At 41.9% G+C, this 10,619-nt stretch overlaps 1 protein-coding gene across 1 annotated transcript; it reads left to right on the forward strand.

Moving 5' to 3' along the window:
- Positions 1 to 6,633: 6,633 nt before the first annotated feature.
- Positions 6,634 to 8,193, forward strand: LOC104492145 (gap junction alpha-9 protein-like). Its single transcript, XM_010134659.1, has one exon. The coding sequence runs from the start codon at positions 6,634 to 6,636 to the stop codon at positions 8,191 to 8,193; it is 1,560 nt and encodes a 519-aa protein (XP_010132961.1).
- Positions 8,194 to 10,619: the final 2,426 nt, after the last annotated feature.

A 10,619-nucleotide genomic window follows, 5' to 3' on the forward strand; every position in this document is an offset into this window, starting at 1 on the left:
CGGGGTGCCTGTCCCCCATCCCCAAACACTGGTCTAGGGGGTGTGGGAGGGGGCTGCAGGATCCTCCCTGGACTGGGGGGGCTTTCTTTAGTGTTTGGCTACGGATAGGCTTACTAAAGCTATACTTGGACAGTGATGAGGTCACAGTGACAGGGAAGGGATGACAATGATTTCTGACCTTGTCAACAGCCCTGGAGCTGCCATGAGAACCAGGAGCAGCTTCCAGCTGGAGTCAGTGGGGAGAGAGTGCTGGAGCTGGAACAGATTGCAGGGCAGGGACTGGAGCTATGACGTGGCAGAGAACGAGACGAGGTACTGCCACTCTGGGGACGGAACAGATCTTGTAGAGCAAAAGCTGGAAAAAAGATCATAGGGCTGGGGCCGAAATCAAGACCCCAGAGCTGGACAATCAACTGTGAGGATAAAGCTGGACCTGATGCTGGGCTAGAGCATCTGTCAGAGGAGACTGTGGAGCTGAAAAATAAATACTAGGGGGGCAGGGGAGGGCAAAGAGCTGCTATTGCTGCAGGGGGGTGTGTGGAGTAAAGACTAGGAGGAATCAAGACCCTGGAGTTGAGCCTGAACCACTGACTGTGAGGCTGGAGACCCTGGAGCTGAGAAATACTGTAGTGGGGGTAAAGAGTGGAAATCACTGGGGTGGGGGGGGAGTGTCACAGAAAGAGCTGAAATCACTGCGGGGAGTGGCGCACTGCCAAGAGGGGTCCTCCCTCGTCCAGAGAGACCAGCTTTCTCTTGCCTACAGCTGCCTCTCAATTTCTTCTTCCTCACCTTCCTCTGGCCTCTGCAGCTTCAGCCACAGCAGCTCCTGTCTGCAGCCTGCAAATGCTCTGGCTGCCCTTTCTGCCCCCACGCCGTGAGGAGAGCCAGACTGGGCAGAAACAACCCTCAGAAGGCTGAGGAGAGGGCACTCAATGGCATCCCCAGGGGACGGACGGAATGCCCTGGCTGCCCTTCCTCCCCCCACGCCGTGAGGAGAGCCAGCCTGGGCAGAAACAACCCTCAGAAGGCTGAGGAGAGGGCACTCAATGGCATCCCCAGGGGACGGACGGACGGATGGCCAGCTACATTCTCAGTGTGGCCTCTGGGAGAGGGAGAGAAGAAATAGCATCATTAGGACCACGGATCGCCTCTGGCCGCAGCCCCTGCTGCCGCAGCGGCAGTGCAGGAAGTACCTCAGCTTTCCCAGCAGCTTGGTCCCCAGGCAACAGCAGCTTGGTCCAACTGGAGGGTGCAGCAGCCTGTGTTCATCCTGGCCCTGCAAAAAGCAGCTGCTGCCCAAAGGGGAAGGAATGCCTTGGGTAAAGCTCTCCAGGCTGCCTGTGTCCCCAGCACGGTTGATGACCTCAGCAGCCGATACACAGGGCAAAGCCAACAGCCTGAGGAGGAGTCACAGGTGATGCCTTTTCTGCAACCACCAGCCCGGCCAGAGTAAGAGGTGAGAGAAAGAGGTGGGCTGAAGAACTTGTGCAGGGTAAAGGGAGGTCCCAAGTAGAAATACAGCATGCTATCTAAGCTTAAAAATAGCTAATTAATGACCAAAAAACCACCTTAAACCTTTTGGATTAATGCCAGGGCACCTTCAGAAATTTTGCTTGTGAAAGTGAAAACACAAATCTGCACCTACTGATTTGCGTGTATATCTTAGCAAACAAAAGTGAATCCGTAAGCCAGCACAGAAAACAGGTAAACATGGAGAGCGTGTGCCTCGGTCTTTATACTGTATTCTCTGGTCTGCCTGCAAACACAGCGCCACTGGATTTGGAGATCCCAAAGACTACGCTGAGTAGTAAGGTTGTCCAAATTTCTCATTATTGCAATTTCTCATTTGTGATCCTAACTTCACTATCGAAAGAAATCTATGGGAGTGAGTCCACGCTACCCTGAAAGTCTGTAGGACATGTCACTGATGTTTGTGCCTCTAGTTATCTAGCTGGCCATTGTGGGTCAGACAGATACAGTAGGAAATAAAAATCAATTGTACACATAAAGTGCACATTATTGATGAGTAGGCATGAAAAGGTCTTGATCTTTGGAGAATATTTCCACAATTGAATGATTTCTGTGGTGTTTGACCCTGAGCTGAGAAAACATAACATAGTCGTTAAAGTTCGGGGGATGTTTTGCAGCAAACCCACCACTGATGAAAAGCCAATGAGGCAGCTTCTAGACCTGGAAGAGAAGCAAGTATTCTTTCCTTACATTGCTAAGTATTTTGTTACTAAACACTAAATGTTTGACAGTTTGTGTAAATAGTCACCTCTGCAAAATATCTGGACTAAAGAGCAGCACTAGCGCTATAAAATCATCATTGGCGCTCAAATTCATTTTCCCTCCTGACTAGTCGTCATTTGATTGAAATACCATTTAAAATGAGATAATGCACCTCAGAACATTATGTGCAGATTGTTAAACGTTCATCTTAATATTTCTCTGTTAAAGAACAAGTACATCCCCAGCCACTGTAGTTCAGTCTCAGTGAACACTTAGGAATTTCAAACAAAGCTTCGGCATCTTTGCAGAAGGTGGTGGTGGGGTCTGTGGACCACTTCAATGGACTTAAAACATTTTGCACCAATAGCAGAAAAATGTTTAGAAACCTGCTTTAAGTACCCCATAGAAGAGACGTGTGTTTAGAAAGAAGTACGTAGTAGAAATGGCTGGCTGTAGACCGATCGCTTGCCAAAATGATCAAATACTTCCAGGCGAGCTGTCATTTAACTATGAAATAGGACGTGACCTATTGACTGATCCTCAGCACCAAAATTAAAAGATAATGATTAGCTTTTTAGAGTTCTCAGCAGAGGAAGTTTATTTATCCTATGCAGGATACTTGAATCGGCAATAGACTTTTCCAGAGCTCCGCGGAGAATCACACATATATGATATTCTTCTCAACTCACATTGATCCTAGTGGTGGAGTTACACCTTAACGGCAGGCGTGCATGTATCCTGCATTTCCTGAAGCTTAGTGTGTTTGAAAGTGTGTTCCCCAGCCTGTCACTGGTCCCCAAAATGCACTGTAGCAATTTGATCAGCTCAAAAATATTCAAGTAGATTTTAAGCTCTCTTAAATAATTTCCACGCACCGGCTCAGCTTACAAGCTGCAATATATCCCTGGGTGCCAGGTGGACATTTTAAAGGTAGCATTTACGCTTACAATCTTTATGTAAGCAGAGGAAGAAATTGTTTACGATGAGTGCGGTGATACACTAGAACAGGTTGCCAGAGAAGTTGTGGATGCCCAGTCACTGGAAGTGTCCAAACTCAGGTTGGACAGGGCTTTGAGCAACCCGATCTAGTGAAAGATGTCCTTTCCCATGGCAGGTGGTTTGGACCAGGTGGCATTTTAAGGTCCCTTCCAAACCAAACCATTCTATGATTCTATGTACCTTTAGCCTGTAGAACTTCCACCACCAATCTTCCACTTTTCTCCTCCTCCACATTAACCTTTTCCTTTTTAAACCTGGCGAAGGGTTATTTAGAACAGGGAGTATTCATTCTGTTCTAGTGGCTCCATCTTTATCATCCTTTAGGGAGACACAGAGTATGGTGAGTTTCTGGAGAACACGTGCACCACTGTGGGCTCCATTTCTAATTCTGCCACATGCTGACATGAGGAGAATGTATAGTGTATAGGTTTACCAAATCTTTTACTGTAAGTAAGCAGGTTCTTCAGTAGAACAAACCCATTTCTTCACCTGAGTCACAGGGCGACTCTGTTGCAATGATCCATCTGATGTAAAGAAAGGATTAGGAAAGGGAGGAGTTTAAAAGAAAAAGTTAACAAGAGTAGGTTGTAACCTGTGAACAATTATATCAATTAATATATTGGCCCCTAGCATTCCTAAACCTAGCAAACCCTTGTTCTTTGAGACTAGGCAGTTTGTGTGCTCTTTTATACTGGGAAATATTTCAGCCTGTTCTCAGTATTCTCCCTGCTGAGGTAATGTGGAGGAGTGGCTGAAGGCCTGGGATAAAAAGGGGACTTGTGTCACCTGGTCTGTTTTTACAGGCATTACGTAAGTATCGCTATTAAGAATAATAACTGAAGTTTTTAGCACATCCAACACTTGGATTGGATGGTGAACGACTTGCTCTTAAGAAGAAATGCTGAATTACAGGGATGGGGAAAATGCTGTAAAACAGTTGCCACGTTCAGGGGTGTTTTAAATAAGTATGACAAGTAAGATGGTACAAGGAGAATAAATGAGAGGCGCAGAATCACAGAATGTAAGGACAGATGCTGTCTATGGAAAGGTAGTGAGTTTGGATAGGCCAAAATTAGTATCATCGGGGTTTTACATCAGGAGTGTAGTGCTGTCCGCATTTAGCCTGTATCTGCGGCTACACTATAGCAGTTGCTCTGTCACCTGATGACCTCTCTCCAGGCAAGAAGGGAGATCAGGAAAAGGAGAGGAGACCCACAGGTTGAAATGAAAATGGTATTAATGAAACAGCCAAACTAACACCAAATGCCAATGTAAAGTGCACAAAGGGACACTCAGCCCAGCAAACGGACAGAGGTCACCGTGAATGGGAAAGAAGTCTCAGAAGGAAGAGTAGCAGGGTCAGGATGAGCCCAAGAAAGAGGCTCTCCTCTCCTCAGCAACCTTCCCATTTTACACTGAGAGTGCTGTCTGAGGTTGGGGATAGCCTGTAGCCAGCCCAGGGCAGCTGCCCTGGCTGACTCCCAGCTGCTGATGGCCTGCAGAGCATGGCTGGCCTGGGAATCTGACCCAGCGAAACCAGGACAGGCGCCAAGCTGTCCCGGGAGAACAGACTGACTGCAGAGATTTACCAACGTAGTATTCGGGAGGATTTACCTTCTTCATTTTTGCACAGGCAAGCAAACATTTGCTGCTTCTGAGATACGTAAACTCAAACACAGTCTGGAAGTTTTCTTTTATTCTGTTTGTCTGAGGCTAAGATTGTTCTTAAAGCTCAGAAGGTCCTGGAGTGGTGAAAGAAAAGATAATGTGAAGGAAGTGAAATCTGCAGGGTTTTGATTTCTAGCTCTTTTTTAATGAGATTCTTTCACTGGTCATAGTTAAATTGTGCTTGGAGTGGCAGCAGACTGGACAACAGATTGATTTTCTCCTCCCTCCATCCCTAGCAAATATAAATTCAATGCGCAAAAGCCTGTGCTCCATCACTTGCTGCTGCAGCGAAAGGAACTGCATATAAAGTGAAATTTACTCACACAGATGGGAGATGGCAGGGGTTGTAACTTTTTATCAGATGCTGCAGATCTTTAATTTTACACAATTTTGTAAAGAAAGGTATGTTTTATTTTTATTTTGCCATTTATTTTTAGTAAGTTTACCTTTAAAAAATGTCTAACTTGTCTGTGTGTATACTAATTTCCAAAAGTACTTGCATGTTTAGTAGGCTGCTTTAATATGATGTTTCCTCTATAGTCAATGGTATTGCAGCTGTAAGACTGCAACTTCCATTTGATTTCTTAACACTTCTGTTCTATGGGGTGAAAACTAATCCTGTTTGAAAAAAATCACCGTGTAAAACCAACTTTAGCCAAAAAACCCCCATCAAAACCAGATTATTTTGGTTTTAGTATAATAGAATTCTATTGATTTGTACTGCACATACAGTGAAAGGGTAAATCTACAGAGATACTGGTTACATAAAAAATAAGAATATTTTTGTTAGTGTATACAATAATATAAACACTGAAAAGGAATTTAAAGTCTTGTCTACAATGTAATATCCTGTAACAGTGAAAGAAACAAATGTAGGAAAGAAAAGTGAGATGTCACACACATATTTCCAGTTTATCTGTACTCAGATGATAATAATCTAGGCAAATGCTGGTAGAGAATTTTTGCAAAATTAATTTCTTTTTCACAGAATTGGGGCCAAAGATAGCAACGCTTGACACTTAGGCACTCTATTCTGTACTTCAAATGCAGGTATCACTAATCAAAGGAAACTGGATGGATTATGGTGATTCTATTCATTTGTTCATCATGGACATCTGCAAACAAAAAGCAATTATTTATGCCAAATTATATAGTAAAACATATTTTTTTAAAGTAACAATGCAAGTTTAGAGAAATGTTTTATTCCCTCTCAAGTTCCTTCGTACGACCAATTTTCGCTGCGATACAGTAACTGAACATTACCATAACTTCAGCTGCGACGTGGGGCACAGAACATCTGAAAAGGAGGACTGGGAAATATTCCTTTGCCTTCATAAGTGTCCTAAATATAAACATACTGCTCTCACACTGCTGTCGGATGATGGGTCAAACAGACTGTATAATGCCTTTAAAATCCTACTCCAGCTCAGGCACCTTAGTTGCCACTGATTTGATACAGACTGAGGGTGTTTAATGCCTCATGGTGATGTGCTTATCAGGATGTCTTTTACTGATAAATTAGACACAAGCAGATGATGCACTTCTCCATCCTGTAGACGAGACAGAATACCTAGATTATCAACCATCAGTGGGTCAAGTTACGGTTGTAATGTGAGATATGATAGTTTTTCCCAGTCTCATTTTTTTTGTAACGCGTGAAGGAAGGACCACAGCTTTTCCAGTACTTGATATATTTTCTCTCATACATTTTAGTGTTAAAATGGCAGAATAACCATGGGAGACTGGAATTTCCTTGGAGGCATTTTAGAGGAGGTCCACATTCATTCTACTATTATTGGAAAGATTTGGCTAACGATCCTCTTCATCTTTCGAATGCTTGTCCTTGGAGTGGCCACTGAGGATGTCTGGAATGATGAACAGTCAGAATTCATATGCAATACGGAACAACCTGGCTGCAGAAATGTGTGCTATGATGAGGCCTTTCCCATCTCTCTCATAAGGTACTGGGTCTTGCAAGTTATATTTGTGTCTTCCCCTTCCTTGGTGTATATGGGTCATGCCTTATACAGACTAAGAGCCTTGGAAAAAGAGAGGCAAAAAAAGAAAGCTCAGGTAAGAGTGGAACTCGAAAGCACTGAATTAGAAATGTCTGAAAACCGGAAAAGGCTGGAGAGAGAGCTCCGGCAATTGGATCAAAGAAAGCTAAATAAAGCACCCCTGAGGGGCTCTTTGCTCTGCACCTACGTGATACATATTTTCACAAGATCTGCAGTGGAAGTCTGTTTTATGATTGGGCAATATCTTCTTTATGGCTTTCATCTAGATCCCCTTTATAAATGTCAGAGAGATCCATGCCCAAACATAGTTGACTGCTTTGTATCTAGACCAACAGAAAAGACAGTGTTCATATTATTCATGCAATCAATAGCGACTGTATCGTTGTTTTTAAATATCTTAGAAATTATTCACCTAGGATTCCGAAAAATTAAAATGGGACTTTGTGGGCAGAATAAAAACAAGGATGACCCTGACAATTTCTACGTAAACAAACCTAAAAAATACTCTGTGATACCACGCTCTTCTCTGGGAATATCTGCCACTCCTCAAAAAACTCTTCCTTCTGCACTTAGCGGTTGTAACTTTTTAATGGAAAAGCAAATCGACACTGCTGTCTACCCGGTTCTAAATTCTCCCATGTTTCAGTCTGTGCAAAATAACCGTGCAGAAAGCCGCAGCAATTACACCCATCACAATCAGGGAAATAAATCGCCAAAGAAGCAGCCAGCTACAAATGTTTTAGACAATCAGACTCAAAATACTAGCACAAATAATAATGAAGGTTTGCTTGGCAGCCTGTTGACTGAAGCACATGATGCACAAAAAGCAGCGGAAAAGAAACATTTCCCTGTTGTTACTCAGGATGCAGATATAGCTTCGAGCACGTTCTTGAGAAACCTGGCTGAAATGCCATCTCAAACTCCACCACAGCCTGATTCAACTTTTCCTATTACCAGTTTCAGAAGACAACATGGAATCAGTTCATCTTGGAGCTGTTCAGCAACAGTTGAGAGTGCAGGAGCTTCAATAAATTCTCTTCCAAAGAAGAGCAGCAGAAGACAAAGCAGTTTCAGTGCAAACAAAGCCCAAGCTCCCTACAATGCAGACACAAAAAATTCTAGCCAGCCAGACACTCCTGACTCTACAGGGGAGGTGAGCTCAGAATCTAAACAAAGCAGAAACTGTGATAGCCCTAAGCCTTCCTCTCTGTCTAGGCAACTGTCCCTGTCCAGTAATGCCAGCAGCAGGCGTGCCCCCACTGACCTTCAGATATAGTGCGAGTTACCCTGGCAGTCAACTGGTCAGTGCTGGGTAATTACTGAATGGTGTGACATGAGCAAGACTCTGTATAAGAGTAGCTAAATCATTCAACTTTAAGCAGCTGTTTCCCATAGATAGAAAAGTTTAGTAGCCCTTTGAATATTAGCAAATTAACTTCTAAACAGTCTTTTTACTTCTTCTGCAATGAAAGGGTGGCTTAGGCCTCAGTGTGTAAACTTCTACACTATTCTTCCAGCTAAAAAGAAAAATATACATCGGGTAAGTGCACATATTAGAAAAAGTCAGGCATAAAATCGCAGCTGATACCATTTCAACTGAATAAAAGTAGAACACAAAATTTGCAGTCTAACATATTTTACAAAGACGAGTAAACGAAATTAGGCTAACGATGACACTGGTGCTCTCAGGAGAAATTAATTGTTGATAAATATGTTTCTGTTTAATCTGTCTGAGAATTCAGACAGATATTTGATAGCTGCCTGAAAGCAGAATGTCAAATATATTTCACTGTTTGAACTGTGTTAAATACAAAAAGAACAAAACATTTGATACATGTATCACTAATTCTTTGACTCCACAGTACACTTTTTTTTTTTCAGTGTATCACCACTGACTTCCTCAGCCGGAAAATCTGAGTGAATCTCATACCATATATACTATTTCCATTAAATACACTACCATATTTTTAAAGCATCATGAATTTCAGCCGAGTTGTGAGCTTTAATTTTGAGATTTTGCATACGACTAATAAGCTAGTTTTCTGTTTTTTTTTTTTTTAAAGCAGAAAACAATTTAATGAAATTTACTAATCAGAAATTTAGGATTTCACAAAACAGAAGGCCTACTATGTTAAAAAAAAAAAGAAAAAATGGTGGTACCTCTCTACCTTCAGTTGCAATATCAAAACAACATATAAAAGGTTTTATCAAACTGTAAAACTAATCCTTTTCTGAATGCTACAGTGTCCATCTGTCCCTTGAATTCTGTCAAACTTTTAAATTGAAAAATATTTATAATTGTTTAGAAGGACCATTTCTGTTTATGCTTTCTATGAGAATAATAAAACAAATAAAAAACATTCATCCACTTGCTGCTCCAGTCCATATAGTGTAAGGCAAGTTCCATGAAAATTCCTTGAAATAATAAAAGAGGGAAAGACGAACACAAATACTATGTTACATTCATGATCGATACTTCTGTGAATGAAATACATTTACTCGAGTCACACAGCACTGACAGGCTGTAAATGGTGAGGTGGGTCACATCTGGGATGTATTTATGTATTTTTTACTAGTGGAGTTGACTTACTGTAAGTGTACTGGAAAAATAATTTATGAGATGTAGTATCACAGTGTTACAGCATCATTAAATTCTCAATGTGCATTATCGTTATGCTTACAAGCCAGCCACGTTTCAGATGAGCTGAAGGCTGTACAATATTATGAAAAAAAGGAGTCAGAAAACTTAAAAGCTTCTTTTGCTTGTAGCAGCATCATTAGGTTGGCCCTGTCCGCATAATAAATATGCATTAATACCATGAAAACTATTCACTGCAGATTCTCTCCAGCAGCTATTATTCTCACTCCTAACATTGCTCTGTGTGTATACATAAATACAGCCCTTCATCATTCTGCTTACACTGTAAAATTTAACATTGTGTAATATACAGGAATGTATGTAAATGTATTGTGTGATTTAGCAGTGTTAATACTACTACGGTGGCTTTAATTCTTGCATTTCTTGATGCGTAAGTTTCTGCGGGTGTTAACTGTGCTGATTCATGTTTTGCATTTAATGTAATAAAAAGTTTAGTATTCCATGCACTCCACTCCCACTGTCCAGATTATAGGAACTCAGCACTTAGATGCTCATATATGGGATATGACATTTGCATTTCTGTTGGTTCAAGACAAAATACAAATTAATTTTTCTACTGCTAAGAGAGGATTTTTAGTAACTTTTTGTGTGTGGACACGGGTCAAACTCTATTTCATCACAGCACCTTGCCGACAGAAAAGTGTTACTTAATTCCAGTGAAAACAGAAGACATTGCAGAAAAGCGCGCAGAAGAATTGTGAAAAGACCCTAACATCGCAGCGACATTATTAGGTTGGCTTCTTTTCATTTAATTATTTTTATAATAAACAGATTTTATCAGTCGGTAGATAACACAGCATTTCACAAAAGCAAACCGGGATAACCATTTCTATTTTTTAAAACAGGCTAAGGCAATATACCTTCTTTTTGATGCCAAGATTTCATCGCATGTAAGTTTTTGGACCCCCCCCCCTCCCCCGGGCAGGCAACTCTGCAGCTGCAGCCTGCTGAGGCTTCCTCCTCCTGTGATCTTTCAGTCACTTCCAGGTACCACCTAAGCCCCAAACGACAGTTAACGGACCTGACCGAAGCCGCGATGCCAG

Source organism: Buceros rhinoceros, unplaced genomic scaffold (assembly GCF_000710305.1).
Source record: "Buceros rhinoceros silvestris isolate BGI_N320 unplaced genomic scaffold, ASM71030v1 scaffold18814, whole genome shotgun sequence".
Classification (NCBI taxonomy): Eukaryota; Metazoa; Chordata; class Aves; order Bucerotiformes; family Bucerotidae; genus Buceros; species Buceros rhinoceros.

Bases quoted from the DNA above. Each gene is read 5' to 3' on its own strand.
- LOC104492145 (XM_010134659.1), top strand. From the start codon at position 6,634: ATGGGAGACTGGAATTTCCTTGGAGGCATTTTAGAGGAGGTCCACATT.